Source organism: Anguilla rostrata, chromosome 1 (genome assembly GCF_018555375.3).
Source record: "Anguilla rostrata isolate EN2019 chromosome 1, ASM1855537v3, whole genome shotgun sequence".
NCBI classification, from domain to species: Eukaryota; Metazoa; Chordata; class Actinopteri; order Anguilliformes; family Anguillidae; genus Anguilla; species Anguilla rostrata.
Window position 1 is genome coordinate 9,177,901 of NC_057933.1, and position 15,491 is coordinate 9,193,391.

A 15,491-nucleotide genomic window follows, 5' to 3' on the forward strand; every position below is an offset into this window, starting at 1 on the left:
GGGTCTCTGGGTTGTGATTAATCGCGTGGGGGGGCAACTGCCTTTTATGGGCGCGGGGGTGACGTCTGACGAGAAAGAGGGGGATTGTTTGCTTTTCGGTATTCGGGAGGAATGCAGCCGTCCTCAAGAGTTCCAACTCCGAATCAAGGAGCCTCAAAGGAGACCGTTTCAGACAAAACGAAAACCCAATCAATTACCTTGCGTCAGCTTTCTCAAAATAGAACGCACAACGAGGCAAAAGGGACTTTTATGCAATCTGAAGCAGCGCAGAGCAATTTCCCCGCGTTAGTTTTAGTTCACATACCTGACTGACTTTCCGCAGTTCCTCTTATCAAAAAACCAGGAGAAGTGGGAGAGAGAAGCCTGCGATTTCCGCTTGTAGGAGAAACTTTATTTTTTTTTCTTCCAACAAGCAGAAATGGCCACACACACACACACAAAAAAAAAACACATTTAAAGTGTGTGTGTGTGTGTGTGTGTGTGTATGTGTGTGTCATTCTTCCCTGGAAGACCCACCTGTATGCCTCAAATCCCTCTGGGGGCAGAGAGTGACCGCCTGACCCAGGAGGTGTCGAGAGGTCCCGCACGCGAACAGGAACAGCAGCGGCAGGCTGAGTCACTTCTGCCTCCGACCGACCCGTCTGGCCAGAGAGGCCGTGACTCAGTTTGAGTCACAGCGCTGTCTGTGGCTTTCTGTCAGATTCAGGTGAAATAACCCCGATCAGGCGCGAAATGGAACAAATGACACAACGAACCAGCAGCGCTCCAGGCAGAAAAAAAACAAAAAACTCCCAGCTGTAGCTCAATATTATCACACGCGTGCCGCTCCACTTCAGAAAGCGCAGACCGACATCGACGTGTCCCCCCTGAAACGGACCGGATCTCTCCCCTTCACAATCACCCGCAGACTCCATTAAAACAGCATTAGCCCTTCAGAGAGCCGTGACATGACCGTGTCTTACGCCAATGGTGGGGATAAATCAAAACAAATAGTTTTTTTGTTTTTTTTCTATTTTCAGGAACTTTTTAATGTCTGTTTATAACAAACAGTCCCAAAACAGTATCGCAAGAACGGTTGGAACAGAGATTTTTCTTTCTTTTGAAATGCAAACCTTTGTAGGGCTCAGGTAAAATGAAGCATTAACTGTCCGAACACTGAAGTAACAACTAAGATGCACAACTCAAGAACAGATGCAACACGATGAGACTGTTCAAATTAATACCGGGCCGAGCACAGAAACACACCCTAACCTTCCTGCAAAAACATTAGTGCAGGGATCCCTGGCCTACTCTTCTCTTTCAGCAAGAAACAGCTTAAATATCGTTTTTCAAAATAAAATAAAAAAACCCAGAACAAAACACTGAATCCAGTCCACGTAAGAAGGGCTCTTCATCTTTTACGCAAATCTTTTTTTTTTTTTTTTGCATGTGCGTGTCTACAATTTTCATATCGTCAAACAGAGAAAGCAAGCCCAAAAACGTGGAATTTAAAAATGAATTTTAAAACTGAACAGTTTGCAAAAAAAAAATGCACTAAGTATGATTACCGTCTGCATTTATTAATAATATTATTGATTTTACTGTCAGCTGTGAAAACAGGTCTCCAGGAGTTATGACACAGTTCAGGCAGGAAGCTTCACAGATGTACCGGTGGCCAGCAAATCTGCTTTGCTTTCTGAGTGTTGAGTGACAGGAAGTGACGTTCCATCATCCAATCATTATTCTTTATCCTGCAGGTTTCCCCCAGCAGTGCTTAGTCTGATCCAAGTGTCACAGGCGGCCTCCGCAGCACCCTCTTTTAAAAGAAGAAAAAAAGAAAGAAAAACAGACATATGGATTGTAAAAACCCAAAGAAGAACCAATCTAAGATGTGTGGCTCATCGTCTTTTTTTTTTGTTGTTGTTGTTGTTGCTAAAGAAACGGCGCTCTTGGAAGAGGTGTCATCATGTCTTGAGCTTCTTTTCTGAGGGGGGGCTGTCCGAGCCCGCCCCGCCCGAGCCGAGCCGAGTCCGTTTGAGTGCGGCGGCGCCGGCGGTTTGGCATCTCCGGGGGGGCTGGGTCTCCCCCGCGGGCTCCTGCGCTTGGGGTTTGCTGCGGCCCCCGGCATCGGGCTCGGGGGGCGCGGAGGTGTGGGGGTCCTCGCGGTGCTGTCCGTTCAGCTCGGGGCTCGGCTGTCCCAGAATGCCCCTGCTCCCGTCGGCGGGCTGCGAGCCGTGGCTCGGCGCCGAACCCGGACTTTCGGGGGCGCCTTCCGCGGCCCCCGTCCCGCGACCGTCCCGGGCCCCGCCCCTCGGCTTGGTCCTCTCACCCAGCCTGTCCTGCGAAAGAGGCGGGGATCCGCCCGAAAGTCTCTCCGGCGCTGCCCCGCCCGCCTCCCCCTCCGGGCGCTCGGGAGAGGGGGCGGAGCTGGATCCGGGGGGGGTCTCGGGGCCCGGCCGTCCGTCCCGGTCTCTCTGGGGGCTTCTCCGCTTTCGAACGTCGCCCGAAACCGCCGTCGCCTCGTCCACCGAGGAGGAGGAGGAGGAGGAGGAAGACGAGGAGGAGGGGTCCTCGACGGCGATCTTGGGGTAGCTGCAGGAGTCCACGCCGGGGTAGAGGGCCTGGGCGGACTCGGGCCGGTCCCCCGGCTGGTAGGGGAAGCGCATGCGGCGCCTGCGGGCGGCGTTGCGGCGGCGGGTGTCGGCCCGGCGCCGCTCCTCGTCCTCCCCGTCGCTGCTGGAGCTGGAGCTGGAGGAGGTGGAGGAGCTGGAGCGGGCGGGGGAGGTGCTGCGGCTGGACAGGCTGGAGTTGCCCCGGGGGCTGGGGGAGCGGGGGCGGAGCACGGGGTCGGGCCAGAAGCCGCTGGAGTCCGACGAGTCGTTGGCCAGGTCCAGCAGCCGCACCGACTGGTAGGACTGGCCCACCATGCCCCCCCGGCGCGGGAGCCCCTCCCCCTCGTCCAGCAGGGCCGCCGCCCCGTCCGGACCCGCCAGCGAGGAAGAGGAGGAGTGGTCCGAGTCGCTGTGGCGGCGCTCGGCTGCGGCGGCGGCCACGGCTGCGGCGGCTGTGGGGGCGGGGGCATGGGAGGCCACGCCCCCCCGCCCCGCCCCGCCCCCGCCCTCAGCGCGCGGCGGCCGCGGGCGTGCAGCTGCAGGATGGCGCCCTCGCTCAGGTCGCTGTCCGAGTCGGAGCTCCAGCCCTCGATCTCCCGGCGCACCAGCGAGTCGAAGAAGGCCATCATGCGCGGGTCCTCCTGGATGGACTGGCTGACGTAGTCGTGCGACAGGCCGCTGCCGCTGTTCAGCACCAGGCTGATGTACTCCTCGTGCGTGTACAGGCTGCGCGACTTGTCCTCCACACGCCCCTCCAGGTCCCCCATGCTCTCCGGCTGCTGGTACGGGCTCCACACCTTCACACGCAAACAGGGAGGGGAGGAGGGAGGGATGGGAGGGATGGGAGGGATGGGGAGGGAGAGAAAGAAATGTAGGGTCAGGTTTAAAAGAGTCACAAAACTGTCTCATCTGCCCCCCGGTAATTAATATCCTTCTTGTCATAGAGCACCTGGCTCCGGGTGTCAGTTTTCATACACAGGTGCTGACACAATGGGAAAGCCAGGATCTCTTATCTGATCTCTACCGAGTGAAATATCGAGAGGGGGGGGGGGGGGGGGATACAAGGCAGCCCTGTTTCCTGCAAATGCACCCCTAAAGTGTAGAATACACCCCCCCCCCGCGCCCCCACAAGCTTTGCTACCTTTCATCGCAAAAAACCCTCAAATATACATTTCACCGCTTAGCCACGCAGTCTGTGTGATTTATGAGAAGAATATGAACGGGGAGAAAGCCTTTTCAGTTTTTTACAAGTGAAACCTGCTGTCTAAGTCTAGTCTTGCACCAATAAACAATTTCATGAGTTTTTGAATTTTTAATGACATGCTGGTGCTTGCCAGAACAAGGGGGGGGGGGGGGACCCACTAATTTCAGTTTTTCATAACCATTAATTAAAATAAGCAACATTTAAGAACACCATAGAAATTCAGCCCACGGATTCTTAAGGACAGCAGTTAGGGGTAAGAAAGGACAGCGGGGGAGAATCCCCCCCCCCCCCTTTTGGATAATTGTCGGTGAACAGACCTGTTATTTTGCCTGGAATGCAGCTGTAGCTTCAGGCTATGACAGGTATTGCTCCGTCTTATTTGGGGGTAAATTGCGCTTTTGCAATCACAGCCCGCATTAGCACTCGAGTGAGCCGGACAGGCGTGTCTGACGTGCTGCACATTTACATACATTTACATGGGTGTTTAAGCATAGTTCACAGCGAGGTCTCGGGGTAACAGCACGGCGTTCTTCTTGAATAATTAAACAAGAGAATTCAGACCGCAGACACCGCCATAAAATTCACGAGAATTCTTTCCGTTTAATAATGTGAAGAAATGCCTGCAAGGCAAGCATATAAAATGTGAAAAATCAAGCCGCTCCTCGATAATGCTACCGGTTAAGGGAATTCCAGCCTGCTTGCAATTTGCAACATTGCTTTGTATGGCGCCACCTGCAGTTGACTGTGTGGCATTACAGAGCTGCTGTAGGTCAGTTTGTGGAAATGCCATGAATGTAGTCTAATAAAATGGGGGGGGGGGGGGGGGGGGCGGGGTGCAAAGTGCAGCCAAATGTAGGATCTAAAAGGTAAACTACCACCAAATGTGGTCATAAAATAACGTTCAGTACGTCTAAAAATCATCACGCGTGCGTTAAATAGAGGCAACTTAAACTTAGATTTTGCATCAGGTTTGCTGATTTCAAGATCAAGCTACCTGACCAGCATTCAGCTTTCTAGACGAGCTCTTGCTGATGCCACCCGATTCCAATCATCAGAATTGGCAACAGATGGTTAGAACCCCAAAATCTGAGACTCTCCAAAGACAAGTTTAGACATCCAAACTCCCAGGGACAGGGACAGGGACTTCCCAAAAAACACTAGTGCTGTATTCTCCAAACCCACTAGAGAACATCAGGACAAGCTGTACCAGACCCCCTTATCTTACAGACTGCAGTCTTCTGTCCCAACTGCAAGCAGCCATGACTGATCTGAGTGCTGTTTGAAGATTTCTTTTCATGGTTTAAAGCTTTAAAAAAAAAAAGAGACAGGAATCCCTCGCTAATTGAGTGTTCACCCCATTTCTAATTAGTTTTCCTTATTTCAGAAGAAGCAGACAGGTGAATTTCACACCTTTACTTTCTTCCCCTTGACCGGTTAAAAGAAGGTGCATCTGCAGTAAAGGTCCACCCACTCAACACTACAACAGCAGCAGGAAGGGAGCTACTGTAACAGGAAGTGATGCAATGAGGCGTGATGGGATATTACTGACCTTGATGACCTTCTCCACGCCTGAAGAGCAGATCATGTAGGTGTGGGGGTTGAACCGCACCTGGTTGACGATGGAACGGTGTCCCTTCAACACCATGAAAGCCCCGTTCACCACTCGACCAGGGCCCCCTGCAGAAAAAGAGAAAAAGCAGAGATTCAGATTATTAAACACAATCACACACACATACTTACACACACACACACACACACACACACATATACAAACACACACACACACGTGTACATCTACTTCCCCACCTGCTTCCGGATCCTTGGGAATCCTCCACATGTACAGATTGAAGTCATCGGACCCCGACAATATGTACTGGAAAATAAAGAGTGGAGTAGATTCACATCACCAACTGACGCAAATCAAATCAACAGTTTCGAGAAACAAATGGAGGAAAAGAGGCATACTGTTTCATTTTACTTTCTGTAAAAAAGGGAATTCATTAAGTCATTGCACCACATTTCCTCAACCTCCTTCATAGCAGTAACAATGAAGCCAGAGGCCACACATTTCCAGAGAGACCCCTGAACCAGCTGCAAACAGCTGTGAAAAAAGGGGGCAGCTATTTTTACTTCCTGCCAGGAATCAGTGGTATCACTGGGAGTTGTAGTCCCACAGCTTGCATGGTAATGATAGTGCGTAGGCAGGAAAAACCTTTTTTTTTTTAAGAATAAAACAAATAAATAAAGGCAACAAAAAGACCTTCAGCCTTAGTCACAGCGACTGATATTTGCATTCAAGGTGCTGCCATGTACCAGTAATGAAATAATGAGCCATTGTTGCGATGGAGTTGGGGTAGTCTGTGGAAAAAAAAAAGCCTCAACAGACAGCACTGGAGCAACCAAAAGATCAATTTTCTCTAATGGTGAATTACGGGCCTAATCTACATCTGAGACTCTGAGGTAATCCAATAGCAACACAGCTGGAATAAACGGAAAAACCCAAGCGTCCGTCGTGCAGGAATGATTCACGCTCTGCGTTTTTGGCATCCACAGCACGGTTTTGTGTTAAAAGAAAGGATGACGCAATGACGTTTCCTTAACCAAACACCTTCAAACACCTTCAAACACAGTTTCTGAAATATTGTCACACCTGAAAATCGACATGCATGGGGAGAGGAACAGAAGCCACACAGAATTAATTTAAATAGTTTACAAATTAACATTAAAATGTTCAAAACGGCCATCTAAAAACAGGAGACTGTGTATGAAGTGGTGAGACTTGCTTTTTAACAAAACGTATAAGCCTCAGAATAGCAATCAGGGGCAAAATGAAGTACCAAAAAAACACCACGTCCCCCCCACATGGGTAACGACCGCCTGACAGCAGTCCATTAAACAGAGAGCTAGCTCATTACAGCAGGCCACAGGCACGTGCACTGTGTCTCGGCAGCGCTGAGCTTCTCAAACGAGAGGGGGAGAAAGCAGCAGCGTTCCTCTGGCCCGATCCCACAGCAAGGCCACATGCTGTACGATCACATGACCGCAGCGCAGCATCTGTGCAGCGTAGAAAACCTCACAACCCCCGTCTCCGGATTTAAGGACAGGGCCACGGGGTGCTCCGACACGCCCGGAGGCGGGGGAGAAGATGTGGGCACCCACAGCCTCAGGAAGCAGGTTCATTAAAATAATATGTGGTGGCTGGGGGGGGGAAATCTGTGACTTCAGAACCAAGCAGCATGCACGAACAGCAAGCAATCTCTGCCAGTCTGCAAAAAATGCATGAATTTTGTGTTGCTAGGCAACAAGTGGTACACTTGCTTACAGCAGAAAGCGCAGGTTTCTTACCAAGCGCACGGTAACCCGCACGTCCTGCTATGAAAAGGCAGCCTAAACTTATAACGGCTTAGATTGCCTCAAACCGACAAGATGGTGGCTCGCGTTCCTGGAGCTTCTGCTGGAACGGGCACTTTGGCCAGGTATGCGTGCAATGTCAGGAAGTCAATAACTCAGTCTGCCACTCCAGAAAGGAAAGTGGGACAACTCTGCTTTCAAACAAGTATGTGACACTACTTACAGCGGTCATTCCGAAAACTAACTCGAAGGCTAATAGGAACAGGAAACCGAAGGATGTTGAGAAAGGGGCGATATAGCTCTGGAGGTAAGAGCGGCTGTCTGATAGTCGGAGGGTTGCCGGTTCGATCCCCTGCCCTGGGAGTGTCGAAGTGTCCCTGAGCAAGACGCCTAACCCCTAACTGCTCCCAACAAGTTGATTGGTACCTTGCACGGCAGCCTTTCACCGTTGGTGTGTGAGTGTGTGTGTGAATGGGTGAATGAGAGGCATCAATTGTAAAGCGCTTTGGATAAAAGCGCTATATAAATGCAGTCCATTCACCATTTAACTTCCACCAAGCAAAAACTGGCCATTCGCAATTGTACGTTTTATTGCTGTAAAGCCAAAAAAAAGGGCAAGTGCTTGGTTTACTTTTGGAAGAGGGGTCAAAATCTAATACGGAAATTTGAACATTAATTTGCAAACCAGCTGACAACACTTCACGCAAAACAGCACTGCCCGAGTTTGCAAACTAGATGCACTGTGTCATGTAACTTTCATAACCATGAAACCACAGTGTCACAATGAAGTAGGCATGTACAGGAAATAATAAAGAAAATGTCATAGAAAATTTAATTAGCATTTAATCAGAACAACTTCAAAGCTGCTGGACAGTAAATTGAACCAGGTGCAGCTTTAACTAGAGACATGCTACTCCTGATTTACATGGATTTTACTCATGATGGATGCTACACAGAGCCACAGACTGAGGTTCTGGTAACTGCAGGTTCACTTTTTTAGCCTTAAAGGCTACTAGTGTTATGTTGTCATTTTGCATGTTACAAGGATAATGGAAGGTTAACATTGCAGACAGTTGCTTGCAAGGAGCTCCCCAAACTTCTGCTGTTGGCTAAATGGCTAACTACAGACCTTTGGTTGGTTGGCTACTTTCAGACATATATTTAAGGTTTGCCAATTAATTTAATAAAAATTACATCGGAACTATTTGTCACACCGTCAACACTTCTAGATGGCTACTTTTCTCACCTGGTTGGCTACTCAAAAATGTGGGGAAACCCTGCAGTTGCTAAAGAGAAAAAAACTATGAAGGTTAATGGCCACAGCTAATGTAACATGCAGCGGGTTAGCCAAATGTAGAAGGGCAAAGGAACGACTGCAGTGTTTCTCAATATTACATCATCTTTCAAATAAAATAGCAGGCTTAGTTAAACAGAAGCTCAGTTCCCAGAGGACTAATTAAGAGGTTATGCTGAATCAAGCAAATAAAGGGTCTCCAGTGTGTCCTCCTCCTTCCCCTACAGTGTCAGTGCTGACTGGCAGAACATCACCAGCGTCTCCACACAGCTCACCAACACACAGACCTGCTGGCCTTTTTGTAACCATGCCAACGCCATTCTGCCCTGTCCTCCTGTTCCTCACTTTATACCCAGCTCACCTCCTCTCAACCACTCTACCCCCCCCTCCTCCTCTTTCTCCTCCTTCTGCTCCTTCTCTCAACCCCAGCTCACCTCCCCTCAACCTCTCTACCCCCCTCCTCCTCTTTCTCCTTCTGCTCCTCCTCTCAACCCCAGCTCACCTCCTCTCAACCTCTCTACCCCTCCTCCTCCTTTCTCCTCCTTCTGCTCCTCCTCTCAACCCCAGCTCACCTCCTCTCAACCTCTCTAACTCTCCACCCCTCCTCCTCCTCTTTCTCCTCCTTCTCCTTCTGCTCCTCCTCTCCCTTCCCTCCTCCTCCTCCTCCTCCTCCTTTTGAGCGTTCACCCTGCTGGCATTGCACTCTTTCGGGAGAATCATCATGAAGCCGTCAAACCTCCTGCGTTTCCAGGAAGGCTGACCAAGGGCGTGGCGAGGACGTCCGCGCATTCCTGAGACACCCGAGCGCCGTGCTAGCGCTAGCGGACGTGGCTGCGCGGTGATGTAACGTCTGAACGAACGCCGAGCGGGGGAGAGGCTCCGCCCCAGCACGGGGCTCCGCTGCGCCGGAGGGGTCAACGTTTCGCTCCTTTTACCTAAATCACTTTGGTCCCGTCGCCTGCCTGTTCCCCCGGAGTCAGCTCTGGGAGATCTAGTGCAGCCATAAAGCTCTGTGGTTTTCTCCTGCCAAATGGCTGAAGCTAAATGGGGTGGGCAGGGCTTGGTTAGTATGTGCATGCAAAGCATCCTGGGAAAACACTGTTATTGTTGGAAGTTGTATTACTGGACCAGTAGGGGACAGTTATGTTTCATGGACTTAATTTGATACTAAACTCCCCAGTGCAGTAATGGATAGGCTACACTGTAGAAGATGCTGCCTGTATTACAAGGTCTGGACTGACTAGTTTTTGACCCTCGTGACTGTATACACAGTCAATTATGGACACTAAAATCTTCCTCTCAAAACTCGCCTTTTTCCTTATGAGGGGCTGTCCAGCCATCCTGAAGCACTGTTTAGTAGTAACATGAGCCACATTCCCTAAATCCCATCGTTTCACTGAAATGTAACCAGACAGCTCATTTTCTCTGGGAGGAGAATGTTTTAAAATGTACAGCACAGTACTGCATGGATTCCTAAACTTCTAACAACAGAGGAATTCAATTGGCCATGCCAAATATGAACCACAGACAAGCTGCAACAATTTCCTTTTTTTTCTTTTTTGCCATTTTCCCCACTTCATGCAGTGGCCCATTAGAAGCACACTGAAGTGCCTGAAATGAGTTCCATAAATGTGTTAAACAGGAGACGTGCACATAACAGACATCTGCAATTACAGTGTGCCAACAGCTCAATCAAACCCGAAGCGCTAAAAGCATTAGGAGAAATAACCGGCGTAAACAAGCCTGCGAGACGAAGGGCGACGTAAACAGGCTGTCACGGCTTAAGTGGCTGAATCAGACACGATTAAAAATTCTCCTTTAATCTTAAGAAACGAGCTTTCCGGGTTCTGCCAGTCACTGGACAAGATACACATGCTTTACCGAACCACAGTGAAAAAACAAAGTAGTGTCGGAGGAAGAAATATACACCGTCCAGACACTGTTCGGTCACAGCTAAAGCCAAAAAACCCAAAAAACGCGAAACGCTAAAACCAAACTGTCCACTGAATCAACTCACACAGAGAAAAGAGCCAAAAGAGAAAATCTACTTCATCAAAAAAGTGTTTAAAAAAAAAAAAAAAAAGATAACGTAAACCACACAAACTGAAATGCTGTTAGAGGAAGGCAGTGACCGGCTGGCCCACGCAGGGCCCAGGTTCCCCCCTCCCCGCGTCCCCCCCCAACCCCCTCACCTGGTCGCGGTCCCCGGCGAAGCAGCAGCTCTTCATGGTGCAGGAGTTGAAGTAGCCCTGGTTGTCGAACTGGAAGATGGGCAGGCGGGAGTGCAGCTCGTACAGGACGGGGGGCAGCCGCCTCCGCAGCGCCAGCAGCTGGGTGCCCGTGCTGTTGAAGCGCACGCTCATGGCGCTCTGCAGCGACAGGCTACCCCCGTAACGCAGCAGGGAACTGTGGGAAGGGGCACACGGGTAAGGGGGATGAGGGGGGGGTAAGAGAACCCAGGGGCACAGATGAGTTTCACAAAGCAGGAGGTAAAACAGGGACATGAAGCCCAAAGGCAGGAGAGTATCAGGAATAGAATGGGACAGAGGGGAGAGAATATACCAGAGTAGTATGTTCTTAGCCAAAATAAAGTGTCACCACCTGCCTAATAACAACCTTACAAAGCATACAATGGAAATCCAACAGTCCACTTTGCGGATCTAAATCTTCTGAGCTGCACTGTTCTCAATGTCAAATTTCATTTTTTGAATAACAAGTTGTGGTGTCTGTGTTGGACTTGACTGAAAAAAGCATAACAGCAGAGAAATTGAGTCTTGAGCGGTAATGCGAATACTGCACTACTCTCCAGTATGCATGAAATGGCCTACTAAATAAACACCGCACTGACTGAGGGAGATAAATGATTGCGCAAACTGAGAAGCAAATGGCAGCTCCCCACTAGTCCAAATGCATTCTATTTTTGTTGGTAATACTTTAGCGCCCCCTGGTGGACAGGCCCCACACACAACTTGAGCTTAAGTTTTTTTGGGCACAGTGGATTGCATTTAAGGGTGGCACAGGCACGCAAAACCAAGGATTCATTCTGTATCCAGCGCACCTGCGCGGCTTGCGGATGTCCCACAGCCCCACGCCTTCCTTGGAGTTGGCCGTGGCGAGCAGTCTAGGCTCGGCCGGGTTGAACATCACGCTGTGGAACGCCGACGGGTAGTTGGCCAGGCAAAAAGGTTCTAGAACACAAAGGAAAACACAGAAAGCATAAGAAACGTAGCGTCGTTGGCAGCGCACCCACTGACTTAGCTTCAGAAAACACTCCCTGTTTTTCCAGTTTGTGTGTCTGCAGGAGGCATCTCGCCCTGTTTACTAACGCGACGACAGATCCGGACTGAGAACACAGCAGGTTGAGCCAACTTTGAGCGTTACAAAATCACTCAAACAGAAATGGAGACCAGATCTAAAATTAGGCTCAAATGTTCTTCATCAGCTTTGCTAACATTACAATTTACTATATTCTTGCTTGAAACCCTTGTCAGGGATGACCACAACAGCTAAAGATTGGCATAATTTACATAGAAAATTGCAAAACTTGGTAAAAAGAGGAACATCTAACTTTGAAACACTGGCATCAAATGCAACAGGACTTCTGCAACCTTATGCACAGTCATAATTAGCACCCATATTTAGCCTCACTCTGCATGTTCAGTGCGTCCCTCGGTAACTCCACAGTCTACAAAGGAGGTAGAGCACAATCCTTCCCGAAAGTCTTTAATTTGCTCACAGCGCCTCTTCAGTCAGAAATACTCATTCCGACAGCGATGGTGCATTTTGGGTGTTTCTGCCTCACGTACCTCCGTGTGGGGGCTCACGGGTGTCCCAGATGAGAACACGACCATCGTCAGAGGAGCTGGCGAACACGTTATCGTTGACCGGGCTGACGGACAGGCCGTAAACTGCATCATCGTGCAAGAACACGTTCAGTGTCTCTCCCCTACGTGAGCCGAAGGAAATGCATAATAAATAACATTTTTATTTGTAGTTGCTATCGGTATGATATCATTATTAGTAAAAAAGTAATTACAAGAAAATAAATGAAAGCATTTTCCGGATGTCATTGCTCATTGCTTACCTCTCCACGTCATGAAGAATGACCTGTTCATCATTACCTTCAAGGAAAACACAAACGTATCAAGACACAAACAGCACCAGTGCAATCCATGTATGAACCAGTCAAGCAGGCAGCAAGTGGAAAATAACAAGCAACAGCAAAGGACCACTGTCATGTTTCACCACTGCTTCTACCTTCTCTTATGATTAATGCCAGTGATAAGGAACGACAAACATACCCCCAGAGAAGACACGCTTGTTGGTACTGTCAAAGGCCAGGCAGAAGATGTTGGATAGATGTTCTCCCTTTAGTTTCAGAGGCTTGGCTCGTGAATGGATCGCTTTCTCCATGTGCCAGAGTAACACCCGTCGGTCATCTCCTCCTGCCGCACCAGGCAGAAGACACACAGTTCCGGGTCAAACACAGCACACAGCCACAATCCGATCGACCCCCTAATGACGTTCCATATATAGATATTTCACAGCATGGGTGGATTAATGCTACTATTCTTTGTTGGCCCCTGTGGCATTTGCACCCCGTAAACAAACAAGTAATCTTGGGGATAGATGCTGCACGGAGGAATGGCTGCAAATTGCCACAACACATATTCTCACTTTTCTATTATCAAAAGTAAGCTTGATCGGGTGGTGCCTACACTTGACAGTGTAAAATGTTGACTAGATTGTTGGTTAATACATGATAAACAAAACACCTGGTTCATTGTTAACAACGACATGTCGAAATGACACGAAATGTCGGTAACACACTGCCTCTAGCTAACGTTAGCTACCTTTTAATATGCAGAGGGGGTATTCGCCATTAATATGGAGCTGGACAACAACGGCAGCCTTATTTAACGTCGAGCTGTTTTACATAAAGCAACGGACGTGAGAGCCTTTATAAAATTCATTTTTGACCGACTACCTATTTCACCTTAGCTCGCAAACCGTACCGTTACCTCATCTGTCAGTAAAATGGGTCCCTTGTTGGAAGGAATCATCAAGAGCAAAGCCAATAAACGTCATGTACCTAAGCATTTGGACAGCTATCAGTGCCGCCACCTTTTCCAACATACGCAGCAGCAGTGCTGTCAGGCTCGCTGGTTAGGTCAACTAGCTAACGTTAACGGTACTGCTAGCTACGCATGAACTTTACAAATTACTTCACGTTTAGTTTCTGACTGACAGCTAACGTCGAGATCTATATTAAAGTTGCTCCTGGCCTAACCGAGTTTAGCTAGTCAAGTTAGATAACTACCGAGCAGGCTTACTAGGTGGCCAGCAACGTTCTTATTTTCATAACTAACTTGGGTAGTCTGGCTGCTCTAAATTAAATTTAGCAGTTCAACAAAGTAGTGTTAGCCAACTTAGCAAACATCTTTACAATATCAAGGTAGTGAAATAAAGTTTTGTGCTGGAGTTCATGGTAGCGTTAGCTTCTTGCTACACCAGAGAGTTTAGCTGGATACAATTTACAGCTGGGGATAGTGCCTTGCCCAGCAACACAGTTAACGTTAGCAGATCGGCATTTGAACTGCGTAGGGTTGTATGAGATTTGTTTGAAAGCTAGACAAGTGTGCATAGCCCAGTAGAATATAGCTACCTTGGAGAACACATTCACAGCATGTATAGCTATGTTAAATATGTATGCAATTGTGCATGCGATAAGTAATCTCCAAAGACAACCATTAGCTACCTAATCAATTACAGCTAGCAATCCAGTTGGCCATCCTGCATTTTCAGACAGCTAGCGAGTCAAATCGGCAGCAGGCTATCGGCTACACGGCCTATACAATTATTATGATTATGGTTATAGTCACAAGGCAAGTTAGCAAGATATTATTCCATGCACATGGTTAGATTCACCACGTACACAACTGTACCATCAGATTTTGGATACTCAGAAAATGATATCGATTGCTGTAACACCAATCAATTCCCTACATTAGCTAGCTGTGAATAACAATATTTCACGAAGAGGGGAAACGGAAGACATGCCAACCTACCGGACACCAGCCATTCTCCTCCATTGTTGGAAAACTCTATGGCATTAACGCATCCAAAATGCCCTAGCATATCTTTCTTATAAAGACTTGTGCACCCGGCCAGTCTGAGTCTCTGAAATTCCTCCTTCATTAGGGGGTGCCCGGTGATCTTTCTCCGGGATAGGAACCCCACGGAAGAACGCATACCGCAGCCCTTCACCTCTTTCATATTTCTTTGGCTGTTCGTTGTAGCCAGCTCGCTAACTGCCCCTTGCTTATAATATGCGCAGTGTCACAATCATACGTGGAGTTTGTCCGACTGTAGACGACGTTAAAGTTTTCTTCGTGTCTGTTTTGTTAATGGCTACATCGTGGTAAAGAAAAAAATAGCCCCCAATACAACGAAGATTTTGTTTGCATTGCACACTCCACACGCGTCGCTTCCTGCTCTGCGCGAGCCTCCTCCTCCGTTGCCGACATCATCAGCCCAGCTGACCCAGACGAAGTCACTGTAGATTTGTGGTGCACGTTGTGATCGCTGTACTCTAAATAACACATTGCACAAGATCCGATAGATGCAGAAGTGTCACGTTCATAGTATGAGGAAAAAATAATAGAAACTATTACTAGGACAATGCACGTTTATTGCATGTCTAACATTAAAGTGAAAATAATTGTGCACGAGAATGCTGCACCAGGCAGTTTCACATATTGCTTATTAGTCGAGATATTCCCTCTCACCTCGTGCATGCAAAAGTTTACTCTTATACATTAGGGAATTACCACAGGCTCTTATCCAGAGCGATTTACATAGCTGACATTCAATTTATCTTTAAATTCAATTTTTATACTGAATGATATTTAATCAAGCACAAGCAATTCATATTAAATACCTTGCTCAAGTGTACAATGGTAGTACCATGCATAGGAATCAAACCTACAGCCTTGTCATTGCAATCTCAGTTCTCTAACCATTAGGCTACACTGCCACCCAACTTACCTTT

The 15,491-nt window shown here is 48.4% G+C and overlaps 1 protein-coding gene across 3 annotated transcripts; it reads right to left on the reverse strand.

Moving 5' to 3' along the window:
* Positions 1-1,343: 1,343 nt before the first annotated feature.
* Positions 1,344-14,980, reverse strand: dcaf5 (ddb1 and cul4 associated factor 5). 3 transcript variants are annotated; one of them, XM_064320151.1, is made up of 10 exons: positions 14,509-14,980; positions 12,742-12,885; positions 12,525-12,561; positions 12,247-12,386; positions 11,499-11,628; positions 10,633-10,846; positions 5,602-5,668; positions 5,345-5,472; positions 3,098-3,388; positions 1,344-3,065 (listed from the first exon to the last, which is right to left on the reverse strand). In XM_064320151.1, exons 1-10 carry the CDS (start codon positions 14,714-14,716, stop codon positions 1,944-1,946), a joined length of 2,481 nt encoding a protein of 826 aa, XP_064176221.1. In that variant the 5' UTR covers positions 14,717-14,980; the 3' UTR covers positions 1,344-1,943. The 3 variants fall into 3 exon arrangements, with proteins under 3 accessions (XP_064176221.1, XP_064176160.1, XP_064176125.1); XM_064320090.1 differs by having other exon boundaries at positions 1,344-3,000; positions 3,042-3,388; XM_064320055.1 differs by lacking the exon at positions 14,509-14,980 and adding an exon at positions 14,199-14,428 and having other exon boundaries at positions 1,951-3,388.
* Positions 14,981-15,491: the final 511 nt, after the last annotated feature.